This window comes from Dendroctonus ponderosae, unplaced genomic scaffold (genome assembly GCF_020466585.1).
Source record: "Dendroctonus ponderosae isolate FM_Combo_2020 unplaced genomic scaffold, Dpon_F_20191213v2 Dpon_F_20191213_2, whole genome shotgun sequence".
Lineage (NCBI taxonomy): Eukaryota > Metazoa > Arthropoda > Insecta > Coleoptera > Curculionidae > Dendroctonus > Dendroctonus ponderosae.
In genome coordinates, this window is record NW_026018165.1 from 9,947,783 (window position 1) to 9,971,303 (window position 23,521).

Genomic DNA, 23,521 nt, shown 5'->3' on the forward strand with positions numbered 1-23,521 from the left:
CACAAACTCATGATTGGTAAAAATCAACGATCTTTTAGGCCTTTGTCTTCTTGAAACCTTAAATTTCTCTAGAAAAAGACACAAATTTAAGGTTTCAAGAAGGCGTAGACCTAAAAGAACGTTGATTTTTACCAATCATGAGTTTGTGTAAACTTTAAATCTGATAAAGGCGCTGTTGTCTTGCCAAAACGTAATGAAATAAACGATATTAAAAATTTTTACTTCACACTTTGACTGAGACCCAGGAAAGGTAAGAAAATCATAACAAGTACACGCAGTCAGGAAAATAAATCAGAATTTTGGAAACATAAGAAATATGTTTGAGTTTCGTCATAGTCTTTGGGCAAATAATAATTTCTGAATTTTATTTTAATCATTTCATGTTTGTCCGTTTTTGGACCAATCAGCAGTAAATTGATTACTACTGATTACTTGTACTTGTGTTACTGTTTCTTATAGGCAACGTACAGCTAAGATCAATTTGTATTAATATTCATTTTATTATGTAGGCGATATGAACAGGGCTTCGTTGCCTTTACACTACATATAAACATCACTTTTATAGTAATGAAATATTATGTACTACAGCCTGTAGGTACTTCTCTCCTCTGAGAATGCAATATTAATGCTAGCTGGGATCGATGTTTTAATCAGAAAATACATTTGATTTTGTTCACATCTTTATTGCATTTATCGACCAAACGATCAACACAACTTCTCTGTAGTTCAAATTTTTATGTTCTTTTTAGTGTAGTGTACACGGATGTGACAGTCAAAGGCAGAGTAGGCCTCCTCATTCAGGGAGACTCGTTTGTTCCTGAAAACTATGATGTGGATTATACTTGGAATTCTGAAGTTTCGGTAGGTTTAGTTCTTTTGGCAAACACTTTTCCAAAAGTAGCAAATTTCGAAAATCATATTTAGCTTTGTTTCAGGTGAGTTATTTCATCAATAGAGATACCAAAGTGGAGGCGAAAGTCACGCGTCCAACAGATGGTGAGTTTCTAAGCTGCAACATAAGTGATTTGAGTAATTCCTACTTTGTTGCAGATCAAATCATAGCAAAAACTATCTGGACTCAGTTGAAGGAGGTTTTGACCACGATATTGAAAGATCAGCTAAAAGGTGTGGTGGTCGAATACTCCGTTCAGGAATCTCTAGCAGATGAAGATGAGAAATTAAGGTTAGTTGAAATTGGTTATATTTTTCCAGTATCAGTATTTTCCAGTATAATTGTTTGATTCATATTTATACAGGGCGTTTGGTAAGTAGATGCATTTCTTGCAGGAGTGATAGTGCAAGTAATTTAGGATATATTTCGTTAATATACCGTKTTTCGAAAATGCTTAGTTTCCGGTCTACARGGTGATAAAATTTTGATTAAAAWWWTKTTTTAATTTTCGATTWAWATTTSGGAAACCCCTTGGAATATTTAAACGAAATTTTACAGGCTTAGGCTTTTAACAACAATACATGTTTTGTGATGAAAATTTTGTTTCTAGCTTTTTCAGTGGCGTGGGCACAGGCRCGACTGTAAATMATTTTAAATGAAAAATGTTASGCCACTCATTTTTAAAGTAGTAAACCTAATGATTCAAATTTCTGTTCAATTTGGAAGTGAAAAGGTCTCTCGACTTTTKCTTTTGCGACGTCCCGTTTTCGAGTAAATAAATTAAAATCGATGTGCTGCATATCTCAATCAGGTTGTAATTAAGTAGGGTTTATTATGAAAACAAAAATTGTACACTTASATKGTATCAATTTTATTACAAAAAWRAAACGCAAAAARAAGCAATTATTAATTTTTTTMAATCAGTGACCATAAYTAATGCAGAGCCAGCTTCTTAAATAAAAACCCGATTACGCTGGGCAATAAATCGATTYTCACTTTTKTACTCAAACACSGTGCGTTATAGAAAAAAAGCGAAGACACCWTTTCTCTTTCAAATTGAACAGGAACTTGAAAAATAATATTTATTTTTAGAAAAATTAGATAAMATTATCTACAGACACAGTGCCTGTGCCTACGCCACTGGCGAAGCTAAAATAACATTTTTTGTCACAAAACATGTATTGCTGTTACGAGTCTATAAAAAAACSTKCAAAMWRAGTCTRTAAAATTTCMTTAAACCATTCCAAGGGGTTTYCGCAATATTAAAAAATATCATTTCTTTAATTAATATAATAACAGGCTSTAGATCSGAGACCAAGAGTTTTCGGAATATTGTCTATTAAAGAAACATATSGAAAATTACGTAGTGCACGTAATTTTCACCWCCTACAAGGAATGCATCTACTTACCAAACACCCTGTATAATGGACATTCTTCTTCTACTAGTTATTGGTGTATTTATTAAAGTTGCCCAGAAAATACCGTGTTTCTACACTAGAATTTTTTTTWAACAAATTTTGACTAAAAATGAATGTGATTTGTTAAATTGATGTTGAWTGTGYACTTTTCTTTTTTTTTCAAAACAATAATAYATRAGAGCCGTGTGTAAATCCTGGGCCCATTCGRTAGATAGGAATATAATAAATTCAATTTAAGASGAAAATTACGTAATACGGCCCGTAGACAAAAAAACCAAATGGSATTGRGTTCATCATTATCAACCGTAGTTTAAATTTCATATGCCAAYAAAWGYAATAAAATATTAGCCACTGTTAAGTTCCGGRCAGCTTATTAWTAAATAAAATTCCTTTATGAAATTAGGCATTTGTTTAATCCTGAAAATKTCTGCTTTYCTACGAAGRGTTTGCTGTAAAAGTCACTTGGGATCAAATGATCCGAATAATTTAATRCARTATAACAGACAAKAATACAGATTGATTGRAAATAGACACATAAAAAAATATTACTGAGATATTCACAAGAAACTGAGTCAGAMATTTGCCAACAATGTTTTTCATTGTAACTTCTATTTCTCGTTAAAATKAAGAAAAAATCGGTTGCTTTATAAATAAATCAACAKCACATTTGCAGATACAACTTAATAGCAAATATAAAAAAGCGAGATAATTTTACAGTTGAATGAAGTCACTTTATTCAGTTGTAAATAATTGAATGCTGTAAAATGTATTTTTTAATTTAACTTTCCGAAGCTATGATGTCAGTACGTACATTTCACTGCGTACTCTCATTACATGAGTTTTATCACAACTGCAGAATTTATCACAAAACTGCTCAGCTTTACTTCACAACATCATTTTTCGTTGTTTTCAAGAAAGTTTGGATCTTATGTCGCAGCTTGATATTAAAGGAAAGTTTTCTGGGGAAAAACTTCGCATGGAAGTTATATGAGTGTCAAGATTTCGATGTGTACACCCATTACGTGAGTTTTACCTATGTCTTTCCATAATTCATCATATAAATGTTCAACATCACTTCCTCAGTTTTGTTTTTTTGCAAGTATTAATGTTTGGACCTGATGGAATGGTTGCACACAACTTCCTTTAACATTTTTAAGGACATTTTTCTCTCGAAAATGAGAGAACGGTAGACATAAACCTTAGTCAAACTTTTCCTTGCTTCGAATTTCCTTCAAAACTTCCAGATCAAGAAATATCTGTCCCGTGCATTTAAAGGTTTTTTTGTACTTGGTGTTTCTTTTGACATTTAAACTTTGATTTTTTCTGACTGAAATAGCAGCATAATTTAAAGATTAATTACAAAAACACTCCAACGAGGTAATTTTTCTTACCTAGATGAACAGTTGCCTTTAAGCTTTTGCATGACGAAAAATAGAATCATTATTTAAAAGAAATTTTGCGAAGTTTTGCTTGACAAATGGCGATTGAACTGGTTGAAAATATCATTAAGGCGACAATATCATTTTATCATTATCATTAGAACTAATATATTCGAGAACTAAACAAAACTTTTTCTAAAACAATTTTTCTGTCCTCTCCAAATAATTTTCATTAATTAAAGGAATGATGACACTTGTAAATCAACCTGCATAGAACGCGCTACTATTAAGGAAAAAAGTATCGACTGGCATTTATATTTGACGTAAAATATTATATAAATTATAAAAGTTACACCTTTGACATTTTTTAAAACGCGTTTATTTGGGAATAATTAATTTTTCATTCGACAGGAATTATTTCCGCATTAAAGCAAAAAAATAATGAAGTAAAACTATATTAATAATATTTGTGGTTTTCGAATTGAATTTGACGGGCTGAGCTAGTCCCTTTTCAGTGTAAATCACGGGATAATTTCCCGGTTTAAACCGCCCAACTTGAAAAAAACGCACTAAACCGCTTTAACAAATGAGAAAATAACACCAACCCAAAGAAGAGGATTTAATGACTAAAATAATAGCAGCTTCCTAATGTTGAAGCACTCTGATATACAGATTGAACTGAAAAAACAATGGTAATACATATTTCAGAGAGAAATAAAAGATCATCCATTGTAATTGTAATCCATCATAGAATGACCTGAAATCATTAAATTTTAAATCCGCAGCGAAGTTCCTAGTTCCGTATCAATTACATAGAGAGCTTTTGAATCAGTTAAATGTTACAGGGAGGTTTCCTTATTTCAGCGTTAGTGTCTGATACTCAGTTGCTAAAGCTTGATTGAAAGTCCGATGTATCATTTATCGACTTGGATGGATTTGCATCAAAATGGGGATTTGAATTTAGGATTAGTTTTGGTTGGAGATGGTGTATCTGGGATTATTGCGCTTTCTTGTTAAGTCCAAAAGGATTTATTCAACATATCAATATAGCAATTAGACTAGCTTTCGGTGAATAAATTCACCTTTACGATTAAGTCCCAGTTTCAATGATAAGCAATAATTAAGTGGAAAGTAATAATAAAGGGACCAGCATTTGCTTAATTTAATAAATTCCAGTTAGACGAGTTTGTTAGCTGCATCAGCTGCAACTGAACCTCTTCTTGCTTAAATTGATATGGCCATTTTTTCTTTGAACGTTCTAATTAACTATATTCAAAGAGCAATAATCATCACTATAATTGTAACAAATTTGATAACTTTGCAATTGATGAACGTCATGATTATTTATTTCTATAAATTAATTTTTGTTTAAGGCAATTGGCCCAATCTCAATTAACCAAAGCCAACGGTCTGTTCGACACCCTGCTGTGCGCTGCCAAAGATTATTTAGTTGCCAAAGACTTGAGGACTATCGAAACGCCACCATTTGAGGTGCTGTATAGAGGGAAATTGTCTAGTACTGAAACGGGATTATTTGAATCGGGCAACGGGTACATTAAGGTAGGATATTTTGTCTTTTAGCTTTTGTACATATTGACGGTCTTTGCAATCTTTCTCTTGAAACCAAATACAATTTAAGAAAATTGTATTAACACACGAAACGGCAAGTTTGAGTTGAAATACGCACTAAAATCAAGTTGAAGTCGTAAAACCATATTTTTTAAAGTTTTGGATAATTGAAACCTCATCCAAATCACTTTTTTAAGTAGGAATAATGGAAGATTAAATTGTCTGATTATAAATTTGAGTATTTATTAGCGTGATGCGTATTATATTCTAACGGTTTGTACGATCTTTCGGAAATACCCCATTAAATGTATTTCGACAGGCAGATTTTTTATTTTTTAATCAGAAAGTCGCTTTGAAGCACTTTTCGCTTGTACTAAAAACCTACTGAAGTTTCGCCCAAAATACAGTATATCTAACTTTAATATTATTTCTCAGGATCTCTCCACTCTAAGCCGATTATCGGACTTAAGTTTGTTTGAAGACGAACGTCAGCTGCTCGTTTATGGAACTCTAGGCATGAGGGAGTTTAAGGTAAGTCCCAGTTCTTAATAGGAATTTCCACTTTTTTATATATATTTCCGACTCGTGCAAAAATAATTAACTTATTTGAAACATTTTGTTCGATTTCTTTCTGATGACGCTCTAATTGGCGCTCATATTTCAAATTATTTAGTCCTTTTCACCGACTTTAGGGAAGTCTTGTCATCAGATGTGATTGATTCACGTTAGTATTTTATTTTTGTTTGTTCAGATTTAATTTCATTGGAATAAGTGTGTTTAGTGTTAGATCGCATAATGTCTTTATCTTAAAAATAAGGAATTTATATTCTTATACTGTAAGGGTGAGACCGTAAAATAAAGCGATACGAAGTTGGTAACATTTTTATTCATAATCATTCAAATCGAGCACTCATTGTGATATTAATGGCGTCTAGAATGGTGCTTCAGTACCAACAGTCAGTCTCTGTAAAAGCTCGATCGCCGTATAGAACACCAAAATTTGAATGTCCATATATCCGTTCGATAGAGCGATAAATAAACTGGCATGGGAAAATAATCTGGACTTAAATGGATGACTTTGATCAAAAGTTCGGATTTTGCGAGATAATGAGACGGTGTGATAAAAATAGACAATTAACCTTTGGGGCTTGTTTCTGTAACGTTACATTTCAACTGCACAGAGAAATTAATCGGCACAACATGCAATTGGTCCTAGGATAATCCCCACGGGATAAACGTTATTCATACGCAAAACTAAAAAAACTGTATGTTTGGGCAGGAATATTTTGCAATCAAATACGCGAATCTTTTTTTGTTGATGGCAATTCAACGGGTCAAGCGTACGTTGAGTTATTTATTACACAAACAGGAAGTTTTGAGAAGCGTTCGATTATGTAGGGTTTCAACAGCATTGATTACACCCAACGTATTAAATCATTCTTTCCTTGGCGCTGGAAATTGGTAGAGGTGCCATTGACTGGTCACCAAAATTACCGGATTTAGCACCTTTAGATTGCTTCAATTGGGGCTAAATTTAAAAACAAAGACGTGAGATAAAGCTTGCAGGTAATGAAGAATTAGGGGAGATAATAATTAATACAATGTATACGACCACTATAACAGTGTTATTCGATCAAATAAATCAGCATAGTAGCATCCGTAAAGTTTTAGTTAATAGTTTTGAATATACAGAATGTCAAACTTGAACACAAACGATTCTTTTATTAAAATGTAAATTAATCTAAAGCACGATGATTTTAACGAAATTTTCTGATTTTTGTTAACCAGATTAGGCATCCTTCGGATAAATTATACTTAATCCAGTATTTGCAGAGACGCCTTCAAGAGGTTCGCATGCTGTAGAAAGAAGCTACCTTTTGTAACTTTATAACTATTTGTATGCAAAATAACTAGAAAGATAAAATAAGTTTTATGAAAGAAGTATTTAAAACATTTAAAATATGTATCAATGTCGAATATGTTACCTTGCTCGACAGTCGCCAAGTTCATAGTTGGAATTTTGATAACCGAAAATTAGTAATATGAATGTGATAAATTGGAGCAGTAATGAGCTGTTTTGTTGAGTGATTCGAGAGGTTTTGGCGCACTTCAAACTTGTAAAGCTGCCGTACCTGAGGTATTGAATTTATTCTGGACCAGACTTTTCTTCAGTTTTTTCTCGAACAAACCAATCGAAAATGACGAATATGATCATAAAAGGAAGCAGTAATGAGTTGTTTTGTTGTGTGATTAGTTTTAGTGCACTTGAGACTTTAAAAGTCGCTGCATCTGAACGGTTGAGTTTAAGATCAGATTTTTCTTCAGATTTTTTCCGAACAATTACAAAGTGTTGCTTGTAGGAAACTTACTAATGATACACAATTTATATACCATTTAATTTGAAGAGGAAAAGAAAACTGAACTCATTTATTTTTGAATTAAAGTTCGTGTGAAGTTTGTGTACAAATTTCTAGTGATTTTTGCGTGCTATTTGGTAAGTGTTAACTGTGAAATTTTTCAAAAAACGGTTACGTTATTTTCTTGTTTCCGTTGTTAATGTGAATTCTGTTTAGTTAATTTTGCCAAGTTGAGCATATTAATAATGAACATGTGTCGCTTGTCTGGAGGTATGTAGAGGCATCAAGCAATCAAGATATGCGTTTAATCATACCAATCAACCAATAAAAGTTTGCTATTGATCTCAACGATTATTTTGACTCAATCTCGTGCAAAATAAAGATGAAAGATAGAATAAACGTTCAACAAAACCTGGAAAACTTTAGAATTAAATTCCCAAAAATCAAAGAAGAAGCAATTAGCAAATTAATTTTGTTAGTCTGACCACTTTTGGAAAACCAACTGGAATGCAAAAAAATATATATTCGGGACAAACTCACAATAATCTATTGGAACTTGAAATCTAGTRAAACTAGTTTTCTAGTGTAAAGTTGTTCGCGCGAAGTCCAGGCTGCCAGAAATTGTGCCAGAAAAAAGTCTGTATTGTAAAAATTTATGGWCTCTGAACGCAAACACAYYATGGACCATTTTTCAGACGGCTTTAACTAAACTAACAAAACGTGACTACTAAAATATCTGCGTCCTCACTCGTCAACACAATATACAAGGATGGGAACGATACTGTTCTTCTTTGATCTTAGAATTAACGAGGACTTATTCTCAATGCAGAACGATAGTTAATTTTCTTTAAACTGGAAGGGCGAATGAGTTCTTGAACACAAAAACCAACAAAATTTTGTGGCTTTTATCTCGACGTTTCTCTGGTACATTTGTCTAGCATCTTCAGAGGTGTGCTCACCTGCGTACCCACACTAGCCTGTCGCGTTGGTTCTAGGGTATTTGGCAAATTACTGTTTCGGAAAGTCCCACATATGTTTAGAGTAGTTCTAAGTATCGGATGGTTTTATATTCCAGCTAAGCCCTACTAAAGTTCTAATTAATTCATCAGGGAATTTCGGTACATTGTTGTTGTTGCAATATTATCTTTAGATGTTATTAGCGGTATCATTCGAAACAAGGGCAATTTAACCGTGTCATCAAATTTTAACGTGCTTGTGTAATTTATTGCCATAAAGGAAAGGAGATGCCGTAATGGCCGACATTGTAAACCCTCATGTTCACGATGCTCTTTCTCTATTATTACTCAAAGCCGGATTTATGTATCATATGTCTGGGTATGTCGTATATCAAATACTACGTGCCTTGACGGAAATTGCTTGCAACAGAGACTCAAATAACATAATTTAACCAAATGCCTTGAAAGCAACCTTCTGGTTATTGTGTTGTTTGAACACTTAAGTCTTATTGTCTCTGAACAATATTCAGAAACTTGCTTTGCTCACAAGCCTGTTTAAACAAAACGCAATAATGGTCGCCAATGAAACATACAACCCTTAGAATTTTATTTGTCTTGTTAAGCGCTTTCAAAGAGCTCGATAAGAGTAGTTCGGAAAACTGAGAATGATTTGTTGAGAAGGATATCACGTTAAACGTATTTCTGCCACATGTTTGCCTTTGTTAGCATCAGAGAGATTGTCACACAGACTTATATTCTTATCTAGTTTGAGCATTTACTCGATGTACATACGTTCATTTTATTAGTAAAATTTCAATTCGGTAGCTTCAAGTTTCATAATTTTTCTTACATGTTTAAACGTCGGGTAGACACGACAGCTTCAAATATAAAAATAGAGTAAAATTAGTTGTACAAACTTGATGTATACAGCCAAGCAAACTAATTTACTTACTGAAAAAATTTTTTTGCATTATTGTTATTTTATTATATATTCATTTTTGCTTCCTTAATTAATATTTTAACCATGATTAGTTGTGGTGTAAACGGGAAGAGTCAATTAATTGGAGAACAATAGTTGTTATTGGCAGATACTTTTTATAAATATATATTTGGCAAAATGTAGTTTTTCAGGTACAGGGGAACAAATCACCWGATTCAGATTTTTTTATGGATATCAATTGCTTTCCAAAGAATGTTTGCCACTGTTTCGCTTTATTGTTCAGATTGCTATTTCCGTAGAAAGGTTGGACTCCTAAGCTTCTAGTTAGTTCATTCTTAATAATGCTTGCCCCATTGTCATTGTTTGTTAGCAAACTTGTTCTTTTATTGAAATATGTGGGAGAGAGAATTTATTTTTTCCTGTTTGTTCTAAAATTTAGCACTTAATAAAGTGCTTGCTGCCAATTTATCTGGAAATATAATTTAAATTTTCAAATTAATTACCTAAGTATTCGCAATAGTCTACATAATTTCACTACTTTTATCTACGAAAAAGATTTTGCTATTATAGCACATTTGGCAAGCAAATAAATTTGAAGTGAATTTACTGGATTCGTCTATTTTATTGGAGCATTAAAAAATCAGGTAATGGATGAAATAGAAAGCAATAAAAATGGTAATCAAGTAACTGAAAATTTCGACGACGAAAACTCCGATAGCCATTCAAATTAGCCAGTCGGAATGTATAAGCGGTAAAACGAATTTTCTTTCGACTTGTATTATAGTGCTATTAAGATAATTTATTTTCCTTCAATTTTCGAAGTGGATGTTTATGGGTCGTCGGCATTCATTTGATACAAATTAGGTAAAACAAATGACATATACTGATGAGTGAGACATTTCTGCTTTCTTTCTGGTTCTCGATAGAAAACTCACAGGTTAGTCGAATCCTGTAAGAAAAATCATGTTCCTTGCAAAAAATACAATAACAAAACAATTTAATTATGATAAGTAAAATTGTATATATGTATAAATAGTAAATAATTAAAGAACATATTTTTGGCGCAATCTGCTTAGTAATGCGGTAATATGGGTACCAGCTGATGACAATGAAATATTTCATATGCGCGTAAATCGTTCTATTAATTTAAAGTTAAGGTTTGATTTCTAATTATTTTTTAGCATTCAAAATAAGTATTTGTTTTAATTTATTTACTATCTAAGTTAGCACAGAGCGATTAAAGCTTAATTTTTCAGTGAAAATTTGCAAACATGATACTTTTGCATAAGATTCCTTTCCGTTTGGCCATTCTGGAAACTTGATAGGTTGGTTAATTGCCAAACTGTTCATAATACATAAACTGTTTACGATGTAATTGTTAAATCAAACATTGCAAACAGGAAAACATTGCGAAAATGAAAGTCAGATGAATCGAAATTTCAAAATGGAATAAATTCCACAAAACACTCATGAATGGCTGATGCTTTGAAATGGACGAGTGCGACAAAACCCCTAGAAAATCTTTATTTTGTATCATATTTTTCTAGTGCTTAAGTTAACGTTGGCAAATATCAAGACGATTCTAACTTTAGAGATAGCAGAACAAATCGCTGTTACAACATCGATACCATTCCCTACAGTTTTTCAGCCATGAGTATTCCCTCCGTTCTTTAGACCTTTTTTCCATGGATTTTTCCTACATGAAAACTTGTAGCATGTGGTATTTGGTTTCTCTCGTTTTATATCCCAATAATAGCAGTTTTCTTTCTTTCATTGTTATGATAATCTCTTTTGCTTTATGCTTGTGTTTAATTATTTTACGATAGTTATTCTTTCCCTTTATAGAATTTTTGGCGTTTTTCGGCATATACATAGTTCAAATGACTCTGGGCTTTTTCGTGTTCAGGCTTCCTTATTATACTTCTATCTTTAGTATAACAATAGTTATTTACGTATGATATGAATATTATTTCATTAATCATATAACATTATAAAATTGAATATAGAACCCAGGCAATGAGAATTTGTCTGTCATCAGAGTCATTGGCAAAGTTGTGTCTTAAAATTACGCGTTTWATAATGAGTTCAARCGATGATCTGCTATCTGATATTGAGAACGAAGCTTTTAATGTTGTTWCGGATCTTGTGCCAGGGAAAACACTGCAGAAATACCAAGAAGCTTTTGATCGGTACCAGAAATGGTGCAGTGAACGCAAGATACTCAACTTAACAAGCGAGAAAGGATTATTAGTWCWWATGATATTAGATCAGCGCTTGAACTTATTGTAAAATGGGCAATWWTAAGACGCAACTTTGACAATGATCGACATATTTTTTACCGTAAACTAKTGCGGCAATAAATTTAARAAMSCACTAGTGCGGTAATACACATSATTATGACATTTGAAAGWSTGYCAAATCAKAGTSATTAKRYAACAGTTRTRKSTWAARATAGTACATAATACCGCATCGGTCGTATTTRTAMTASAAGGTTYATATCTCGGCAGCAGAAAAGTTTMTTCATTCTYGTAAATGTGGCTGTGAGATATTCAATTCGTATTCGTTGATTCTGATTCGTGTTTTGCCARTATTTGCATATATTTWTTTGAATATTCCATTATGGATTACCTTCAGGAGGATTCTATTGTTGCATACGTATATAAACAGCAAATAGCTTTCTTCTCAAATGRTACAAATCAACCGCATATTACCTATACACATTACATATTTAATTAAAGCATGTAAAAATTGTTTTCAATTCTTACGATTTACATCCAACTAAATTAAACAATTAAAAGTGGTACTAAAATAGGTTTTATCTGGAACGAAAAAACGGTGCAAAAATGAAAGTCGAATCGAATTATAAAAATCCAATTTTCTATCACTGAAATTCTTGTTTTCTGGATAACCGATGGGAGTCACTAAGCGGTTTACTGACGTAACCGAAGTCCTGCACGTGCAGGCGTTATGCAACTTAATTTTGAGCCACGAAAGGTCTTGCCTCCAAGGACGCAAACAACTTATCTAATTATGCCTTATTGCTATAAGCTGCTAAATCAGCGCCGTCAGCGGTATTACAGTAATTTCAGGATTCATTTGCTATAATTGAATTCATTGCTTTTTAATAAGTACACCTTTTAGCTTATTTTTATTTCAACGGTTATAGAAGCATCAAGATAATGAGAACGCAACGCATATAGGGAATTATTCAGTAGTGGCATGTTCCGAAGGGTTTCTATTTATTTATTTTTACTTAATTGTTATTAAATTTACTAATTAACTGATGGTAAATGTACTGATGATAATGAAATTAACAAGTTTAATGATAATAGTAGGTATTCAATTTATTAAAAAGGTGGCGGACAATATACTATCAGGTGCATTTATTATGTGGGCAAAAACTGATTGCTTATCATGGCATAGTTTTGCACATTGATCTGTTGAAAGTTTGGGTTTTTACTATATTTTCGTATCGATTAGTATCAGTATAAGAACGCCACATAAAAGACAGCATTTTGTATAACCTAATATCAAAGTTCAGTTGATGTTGGGAATATCAAGCGACCATACAAACTCTGAAGTAAAGTTTACAGCAGAAGGCACTCTGAATACTGAACCGGAACTGCTGAAAACCAGCAATTGAATAAAAACCACTTTAAACTAAGACAAAATTAATAAAAGGTTAACCGGTGATCTAACTTAAAGAAAATCTCCGCTAAACTTCATATTGCTGCGCTACTCTTTATTGTTGATTTAAAACTCAATAATTTTCAATTGTTTCCTATCAGTAGAAAGAGGAGTTGGTTCAGCATTCCACCGCTCACTTGCGTTCAGTTTTAATAGAAAAATGTTATATTAATAATTTCGCCATCCATTCTTGCTATGAGTCAAACTAATGGGCTTTTTCCTGCACCAAAAAACACACCAATGATCAGCCAAATACTTTTATGTATGACTAACATTTTTTACAATTTGTGAGAACAATACAGTTAAGTTAATGTACTGAGCATTCACACTGAATGTTCCGATCTGATTTACATCTGGTTTGTATGTAATGATGAATCCGGTAGGTCTTTGTACCGACGAGATAAACAGCGGAGGACGGAACGGCTAAAGCTCCTGTTTTCCTTTGTGCCTGTAAATTACACGAAGCGGTTATGAAATTTGGATGTCAAAGGTTGTTAATTATCGGTGTGGTTTCCAGAAGCCTATAGTTTAAACGTTATTTATCATTCGATAATGACAATACCTACATGTCTGTGGGTATTGTTCACATTTGGATACTGGAATGAAAATTGAAAGACTGCTTTTGTGCTCAGACAACACAGGGAATCCTTATGAGTAAGCTAAATGCCATCGTTCTCAATGCCTGATAATGTTTACTCGCTCTTTCTACCTGAAAAATATTTAGTTTTGTCTTAAACATGTCTTATTTGATATCACTCTGAAACTATTATAGAACTGAATCAATCAAGCATTTTTAATTGCAAAATTTTGTCCAGTGTGTACACACCGACTTTCTTCTCCCTTCCTTCTTATTGTTTATTATTCAACTGTCGGTTTATGCAATGTTTTTAACAAGCGTAGATGGTACGAACATTTCTGGGATTTCTGGGATTGTTTAACTAATTTTCCCATCAAAATGAATGAGCTACGCAGATTTCGTTCGAATTTAGCTGAAATTTTCATTTTATCGGAATTCAAGAAGTTTAATAAATTTAGTCTTTTTTGACTTTTTGAACTCGATGTAAAACAGATATTGCAGTTATGAATCAGTTTTATGTTCCGATTTAGAATACGTCAGTTATATAGAGTAACATCGAAAATAGATTTATATAATAAGTTAGCTATGTAAAATCTTGGTTTATTTTGCCTACTCGCATTCTTTAAAATATTTGTGTTCAACTTTTTATAAGAAGAAATAAGGACCATTAAGTATTGTAGAGTTGCAGTAATAATCGCTAATTACCCAAAGGTGGTTAAAAATCCGCAACGGGATTAATTGATCTGACAAAGTTTCGAATTATTTATGCATGCTTAAATGTTCCAATTATATTTATAATTTGAACTCTAGTTTACAGTTTAGAAAGAAGAGGAAATTCTAGCAATGTCTGCTGATAGAGATCACACAACTATATTAAATTTTAATCACTTCTTTGCATAATTTTCTTGTGATATTCATAATAATATACAACTGCAGTTTTCGATAAAACACCTGTTCAGTTACAATCTTAGTAGGTACTTTATTATAAAACTATAAATTATAATATGTCTAATAACATTTAAAAAACATTTATAATACAAAAATATGCCTACTTCGAAAGCTCTTTGGAGCGAGTAAGTTTCTATTTAAAATTGTCTGGTCGAAGATCAGTCAATCTTGAACAAATCGTTCGAACCCAATTCATAATTTTACGCATTTATTTTAGGCGATAGTGTAGATTTGAGGAAAAATCTATTTTCCTCATTTTGGCTCAACTATTATAAATCGGCAACATTATAAAACTATTATAAAACGGCAGTAAAATTAAAGTAACAGTAATTTTTTAAATTTGGGTGCGCAAATTGAGTTTTCTAATCTACCTGACTAAAACTTAGGAAAAAAACCGAACTTTCCACATCGTCAGAATATTGCTGCTAACACATACATTAATTAAAACGAATCAAATAAAAGTGAAGGAGCATCAAAATCTTGACACTGCTCTAAATTATTATATTCTTTTCTTGGTAACATAAAAAAACTGCTCTAAATGTTTAGTTATTTATTTATAAATGACTTAATTTTTCCATATATCGATTATATTTTACGATTTCCTCCTGTGTTTTAGTGTTAAATAAATTATTCCTTAATGGATTACTATATTCCAGGAAATAAATTTCTAGAAGTTGTTATCGACGTTGTCCGTTGAATGTTTATGAAATAAAAATAGGCTTCAATCTTAACGGTGTTATAAAGAACATATTAAATAAGAAATTTATTGCTTTCAACTAATCAAATATTTCGTATTTCAAAAGTATTCAATTCATCAACAATATTGCATTGATTGATTGCAAAATTAATAAACGCCAAGTTTAAAAGTCTGGTAAAAAATTAACTTTTTAGGGGTGTTTATTAACCCCGTTTATAGGGTACCCGAAGCTTGTGCGGCCCGTGACTCCTTGGTACTTTTAAAATCTTGAATAATACAAATATGCATATTTTCCAACTGTTGCGTATTGAGAAACATTTTGTATATCGGTACTCGTTGTTGTAGTTAAAAAAGGTAAAATAAATCTGTTTGCTCCGTACTGCAAAATTCCACACCGGTGGAATCGGAAACCATTTTCGAAACTGCACTTGCCCAGTCCAAGTATGTTTTTGATAGTTTATATTTACAAGAAATTTCTGTTGAAAAAGCTACCGAAGACCGAATCATCAATAATAATTTTTTTCTCAAATATTTAAAAAATATATATTTTTGATGGTTGTGTGACCGTATTTTTCGTCGTTGAATACTACGTTTTTCTATATTTACAAAATAATAATTCATGTTGCAAGTATTTCCCAAGTAAAATATACTTCATCTTTTAATAGCAACCACTCAACTTAACTGTTGAAAAATCTTCTTTCAAAACTTAAACCGTTTAGTCGAGAAAAATCACTTTATAAATTAGACCCAGAGCTTTCAAACAATTTCTTTTTGAAATATTAGAGCTTGTAATGAATCATTAGGAAACAACTTATTTTTGAAATATTCACTCTCACAACCAATCATTAGAGTGATTAGGCTTTTTTAATTCATCACTCGTTTGATTAGCAGCGTTTTAAATAAAACTAAGAGTCTGTTATACATACAAACAAAGTGTCTGTACATTACATGTTTTTTCGTTCAAATCGGTACTCTCTCCATAAACTTAAGGCAGCAATCGTTTATAACTGTAATGTAAATATATCCCTATTCTTCATTTGACATATTTCAAAGGGTATTCAACTGTAAAATTAATTTTTTTTAATATAACTTAACCATTCGGGCAAATAAACCGCATCAAAATGTTCCCGTAAAAATCTGATTTCGGTGAATGGCCACGGATACGGTCTGTAAGGGATCCAATTTGATGGCTGAATATTTTACCAATGTGGCAATTCGATATCGGGCAATTTTGATTCCTTGTCCAATTTCAATGCAGTATTAAAAAAATCTCCATTCGCTTATCTGGAAGCCAATTCGTCTGATAGATTTTAAGGCAAATGTAAATGTTAAAATGTTGAAAAATAGAGAAGTCGTGTTTTAATTGACAAAGTTTTAATTACATTTAAATTGTATTTGTGCAACTACTGTTAATCAGCGTAGCCTAGCTTAAATAAAAGTTTTCGTTTTTCATAGAAAAGGTGTTCGGTGAGAATGAGTGTACAAATATTATGTGTTCGAAAAGTGAGTTGCATTAAAAAAATCGCTAATTTGTCTAAGTTTTAGGTATAAACAATTATTTGAATGAAGTTGCTTTGATACGAAAATCATTTGTCTATTTTAAAATTTTTTGTTAGGAAAATATAAGCAAACTTTAGCCTGTGAAGTAAATTTTCCCACATTTTCCTAGTAGTTAAAATATGCGCCGTACTACACTACTCAAAGTATCACATGTATACAGACGGTTCATAAGTGCCGCAAATAAAAACTGTATGTTTCTGTATGAAGAAAGAAACACTTTTTTGGGGTGTCATTTTTAATCCTTTTGGCGTTTTGCCAATAGGTTTAGAATCAAACTAAAATACTGAGCTTTTGTACACATATTACCACTATTAGGGTTACGGTTCCGCACAATTTTACTTTAACTTTTTAGTAACTTAAAATAACGTCTGCTGCCGAAAGAGCTGATAATAAATGGCAATCAAATGGTGTACAAATGAAAACATGCACAGAAAAGACATTTCTTTCCCGTTCTAATTTCGTGAACTTAGACCTGTTGTTCAAGCAGTTCCCAATATGTTGGCAAAAAATAAAAATCAGTTAAATTGTGTACACCATGTATTTCTACAGTGGAAGCACACATAAAAAGGTGGAAGAGAAAAAAGCGTGATTTGTTTTTGAAAATTATTGTTAATAAATTCACTTGAAAATTATCAATTTGCTATCCTTGGATATAAAATAAACAAAGTGTAAAAATAAACAGCGATAATTTGAACTTTTATGCTTTTTTCCAGCACGGTTATGATTCATTCAAGACAAAGTTCGAAGACAACGATCTGACTGGCAGCCTCAAAGCTCAAGTGCGCGGCACCGAAATATTTGTGAAACTTTCGTTCGAGAAGAGCGAAGAAAGCCCGCAGAAAACTAAAGTGGAGAAAATTGAAACGAGATTACTCAGGTAAGAAAAACCTCGCGTTTACTCGAGAGGAAATAGCAATCATTAGGACGGTTAATTGATTCATTCATATTTCATATCGTGGCTTTATTCTTTTATGTGCTTGAAATTGGCGACATGTTTCTGTTTGCGCTTCCGATATTTAATGAATAACAAACTGCAGTTGTTTAATTGATTATTTTACATATATTCTGATAGACGTATATACAGTTTATAGCCAACTTTTGAGTTATGAGCGTCAATAACTTTGTAAACCGTATAATTAATTGCATAGTGAATATTATGAAGAGCTGAATTGGAAACAAACCAGTGAATATAGTTATGCATAAAGTCTAACAAGCTACTCGCTTGTACAGCTTTATCAATAGAGCTAATCGAAATTTTAAATCCTTGGTTTAATTCACTGCTGACATTAAGCGAATTAACAATTCCACATTCCATAATTGTTTCCATATTTTTGTGCAATACGACCTTTCTTACTTCAGGTTGACATCGAACAGATTAAAATTTTGATCCAACTTTTTAATTGAAATATCTCCTGAGTGGCAGTAACGTAATTCAAAAGTTAACCGAGAATTATATTGTATTTTAAATTGGATTATGCGTCGGAAATGTTTCGACTGAAATTCACATTAAATGCAGTCGACGTCTCAGCGAAAATAAGTTTTTTGACAAAAAAGTGGCTCATCTGTTTTGGTGTATTTTAGAGTAAAAAATAAGCTGGAATTGAGACTTCTTCTGGAATGTTCGTTTATAATTTAAACTGAACTTTTGATATAGATATTTTCAAAATTCAATTTCGCTTTACTTTGTAAAAAAATTGTTTGTTGGGAGTATTCACTAAAGGTGTACTAAACTGGTTGAAAACAGTTTTGTACAGAGAGAATACATTACAATTTGTTGCCAGTTAATTTAAATTAATGATCTGTCGCAAAGCACTTTTCTAACATTTATTTTAATTTGCTGTTGTTTACGATGTTGTTGAAAATAGCTCTAATAAACTATCATTAGTAGACATATTCGGAAAAAAGTATATTTGTTTAATGTAAGACAGTAATACTCTGTACCCATGCAGAAATTACATTTTATTACCCGCTAAACTACTTTAGGAAAATTTAGTAAATTAGAATGGATTAGTGTAGAGGTTGCTTCCCTGCATATTTATCTCTTCTAATTAAATGGGAGCATAATTTTCCGGTGGCATTCTTAGCACAGTTTTACGACAATTAACTAGAGTATAATGCAGCTTGCTGGGCTAATAGATTGTGGCACATTTAGTAGTTTTATTTTGGTTTTGATGGAGATACTCTATGCGTGTTTAACTTAATGAAACATTAAAATATTTTAAAGAAGAACGAACACACTCAGTATTAGTAATTATATAGAATAATTGCTCAGGTTTCTTCAGGTACCCATAATAAATGAATAAAAAATGCTATATGATGAGACTGTTTTATTTTTTTATGTATTATTGACGTTTCTGTGAACACATCAATAAACTTTTTATTAACTTTGATATAAAAATGTATGATGTTTTAAACATGTTAGTTGGTTTACTCGACTCTTTTGTTGTGTTTATTTGATCGAAAGCTTTGCGTTCAATTTCTCTATTTGCATTGAAGTTGGCAAACGAACAAAAGTGGGTATAACGATTCTCATTTCAAATACAAACAGATAACTAGCTAGCCCAAACTAACAGCATTTGTTTGGTTGAATCCCGAAAATCCTGAAAAGTTCTGTGCTTTATTGTCAAAGCAGTATTGGATATAAAATAGCAGGAGCGCTTACTTCATATATTTTTTAGCCAATGGAATTTTTGTAAAAATGAATTATTCAACACCTTATAGCGGAACACGAATTGTGAAAATACAAGATATTTGCCACATCAGGGAACATTGATGCGTTGTGTGCTTTCTTTTATGTGTGTATAAGTCAGCTTTGTTTGTTTTACTAGACTAAAGCTATTTATGTTATTTCATTTTTAGAAATTTGAAAAATTCAGAGATCCATTTTGTCAATTAAATTCTATTAATTAAATATATAACTGATTTATAAATGAAACATACTGAAATACAGTTCCAATTGCTAAAGCTCGAAAATCATTTCAATTTACATTTGAAGCATTTTGTGAAATTAAATTTAACGTTGATTAAACACAGACTTTAGCATTTAAATCGAAATTAATTTGTAAATCTGAGTTTCTAAAGTTAAATAGAGTTAACGTGAAAGATTGACAAAAAATGCAGGGATTTCTGGGAACCTTTCCTGTGTTTTGCAGACATCTCCTGAAATCTAAAGGATACACGAATATAGTTAAATTTTATTTCAGTTAGACATATATTTATATATTTTTTCAAACATTTTTTAAATTTAAATTTTCAGATAGTTCCGGTTTCGGAAAACAATTGCAAAACGGATCTAAGGTTTTTGTGCAAAGCTTTTTATTTTACCAGCCCTCTTTAAAACAATTTTTTTTTCAATTTGGTTTCAATTATGGTTTATCTAGTGTTATAGTTAATGATTATTTATATAACTGTTATATTTTCTTCAATAAGAGCATTTTAATGGTTTAGAATCTGGTCGGAACCCACATTTTTACAAGCCCTATTTTGGAGCAGTAAGCTCCAAAAGGAAAACAATAAAAAAATATTGAATATATTTATACTTTAACTTGAAATTTTTGGTGCTTTTTAAATCAGATGGTTGCACTTTACGCTTGTACTTGTAACACTCAAGCACTAAGATTTGATCAGCATTTGAGTCAAAATAACAGAGATTATCTACCAGTCAAGATAAATTCTGAGTGTCTGAGATTATCACATCTCGAGAAGACCTTCACCTAGTTATATTTTTTACGTCTTATTTTAAAAGGATTAGTAAACTTACTCTTTTTACACACGATATTGAACTCAAAACTTGAAGATAGCAAAGTTAAAAAAAAATGTCTTCGTTCTTTCTTCTTATTACCACTAAATAAATGAACGTTAAATCAAAGAAAAAAATTAATGATAATAATAATAATGGTTATTCTTATTAAGTACGTGAAAAGGTACACATTTTTGCCCTTTGATGATAAGCGCACAAATCTAATAAAAACAAACGTGGGAATACAAGGAGTCAGAAAATTTGAACCAATAGAATACAAACATATTCCAACAGGGGAAGGCTTCTGTAGGCAGAGTAGCACCCTTGAAAACTTCTACGCTCAAATTTTGGGACTAGTTAAATCGAGAGAAAAATAAAAAACACTGTATATATTTCATCGAAGTATTCAAATTTGTACAAAAAAAAAGTTTCAGATAAAAAATTATTTTGAGTTGAACAAAATGCCGTTAAAGAATTGAAGACTAATAATTTAGTTTTCCCCATTCCAAATAAAAGTAATGGCTTACATTGGACCTATCATCAACTCAATGGACTTTAATTAAGCCTGAGATTTTTATGATGTTTTATTTTTAGTTGCCTGGTGAAGAACCGTGTTCAAAATAACTTTTCCGGACAGCATATGCTTATTAAAATTCCTTTTGGTAATTTACCAAACATAACTAACGGAATTTAATATTTATAATTTTCATTTACATCATTATATCTAACCGAAAATTTTTGAATTATATACAAACATATAAAAAAAATTCTTTTAACAAAACAGACTATCGATCACATTGGTCCTTCTGCCTTTTTCAATTTCTGCCAATGTTTAAGATGATGAATCAAAAATTTAAAATAAAACATATAAAATATGAAGTTTAGTAAAATAGTTATGCAATTTTTTTACGATTTACATTTTATCGAAAATAGTTTTAATAAGTGCGCGAAAAATTGATAGGTAGGTACCTAAATGACAGATAAGGCAGATATCTAATAAGTTGATAGAAAATAAGTCAGCTGTTCACACTTTAAAAAATTATTAAAAAATATTCGCTACCTTTTTCTCCGGATCGCCACTGTGCAGGATGGTTTTAGTCTATTTTGAGAAAAATATGTTCTTTACTGCTGCCTTACTGCCATATTCAGCACCACAAAATTTAAACAATGGCGATGAAATGATAATGAATTAATTCACAAATATTTGTTTTATTCTCAAAAAACTTTAATAATATAAAAATAAAAATATAAATTACTGCCTCATTTATACGCATCTATATTTTTCTTCTAAAAATCACTCAGAGAATCACCTTGTATTGCTGTATGGGCCGTTGAACATTTTTATTTGTTTAGATCATAATTAACCGGTAGATATATTGAGTACTTCTTCAATCAATACAAACAAGTGTACAATCCTAAACGTAGGTAAATAAAAATATTTCATATATTTTTCACACATTTATTGGCTGGGATGAAAAACATATCTCCGGTGGATTGAAATTCTTAATTTTGAAGAGCAAACGTGTTACACAGTTTTGTATCGTATTTCACTAGGAATTCTAGGTGAAACTTGTGATTTTGAGAAAACGTTTCTTGTAAACTATTGCGACAAATTTTTATTTGTAAACGTGTCGTGTTTTTAAGTTAATGCTTATTTACCCTGTCAGACATAGTGTTAATTACGAAAATTTTTACCTTTTTAATAAAACATTTGGTTTAATTTTTTGCTGCAAGTTTAAAAAATGTTTCCCATTCAGTCACTGTGATTCAAGAGCGCCTAGACGTTTACATTGCTCAAGATCAAATCTTATAAGTCATAAACTCGATATTGCAGAATAAATTTGATTTTCAGACGTTGCAGCTTGGAGTAATATTTTCCTGTCCCTTCGGCCAGTAAAAAATGTAATAACATTTGATGAAAACTGATCTATTTTAAGCTCTAAACAAAAAGCGATGCTGTATATTCGGAACATAAATAACAGTGTTCATTTTCAAAATGGCAAATTTCTTGTAATCTCTCCTAATTTCGCTTGCAAAGGAAACATTTAAAACGGTAATTTCTATTAAGTCTTGCGAGTAATTGCTAATTCCGAACGAGAACGATGACACAAAAGGCGGACGATGATGAAACCATTTAGGGCTATCTAATAAAAGGGGTTTAGTGCACTAATAAAAATCGTTTTCAATAAACTGCCCGAGAATAAACTGGCGCTGTTAAAAGAATGTTTTTTATTAGCACTTTCTAGATTTGATGGGAATATAAATGCTCTAGAGCAAACGCTTTTTCGTATCAAAAGTATTGTCGATATTTCCAAAGCCATTGGAGATAAAACAGCTAAAGGTCTAAAAGCTTTTTAATCATTTCAATTTGTTTCTCGCCATTAGGATATTTACTTAAAGTCGTTGCAAATCGCAGATCAATTTGTTATCCAGCTGCGAAAAGCGAAGCGTTAAACATCACTGGTTTTATGGAATTTGATTTTTCTAATATTTATTCGTTGCTGCTTTTTATAACCGTAGGATTCGTACCTACTACAACAATATGTTCGTTACAAGTTATTTTATCACGCAGAAGCTACTGAAAATTCTGGCTAGATGAAATAGTAATTTGGCAACTAGTTTGCTTGTTTAAAATATTCAGTAATGAACTTTATGACTTGAATTGATGTGTTAAAATTAATATGGGGAAGACAAATCTAATTTAAAATACAATCGGCTTGGATTTAGTATGAGGCCACAGGCTGTAGGAAGATATTATATTCATATATTGAATATATAATGATGGGCTAGAAATTACCAGGG

At 31.5% G+C, this 23,521-nt stretch overlaps 2 protein-coding genes across 10 annotated transcripts in view; one reads left to right on the forward strand and one right to left on the reverse strand.

Moving 5' to 3' along the window:
• The window catches only part of LOC109538960, an 84,142-nt gene that overhangs the window by 59,130 nt on the left and 1,491 nt on the right, over window positions 1-23,521 (forward strand). For all 9 annotated transcript variants that reach the window (XM_048664176.1, XM_048664175.1, XM_019906424.2 and 6 more), the window contains 6 exons: window positions 750-861; window positions 936-996; window positions 1,051-1,183; window positions 5,063-5,249; window positions 5,694-5,789; window positions 17,694-17,857. In XM_048664176.1, coding sequence (XP_048520133.1) covers window positions 750-861; window positions 936-996; window positions 1,051-1,183; window positions 5,063-5,249; window positions 5,694-5,789; window positions 17,694-17,857 — 753 coding nt within the window. The remainder of the gene's footprint in view (window positions 1-749; window positions 862-935; window positions 997-1,050; window positions 1,184-5,062; window positions 5,250-5,693; window positions 5,790-17,693; window positions 17,858-23,521) is intronic.
• Window positions 1-23,521, reverse strand: part of LOC109538959 (G-protein coupled receptor 161) — a 77,084-nt gene that overhangs the window by 27,835 nt on the left and 25,728 nt on the right. The gene's annotated exons all lie outside the window — the stretch shown is intronic.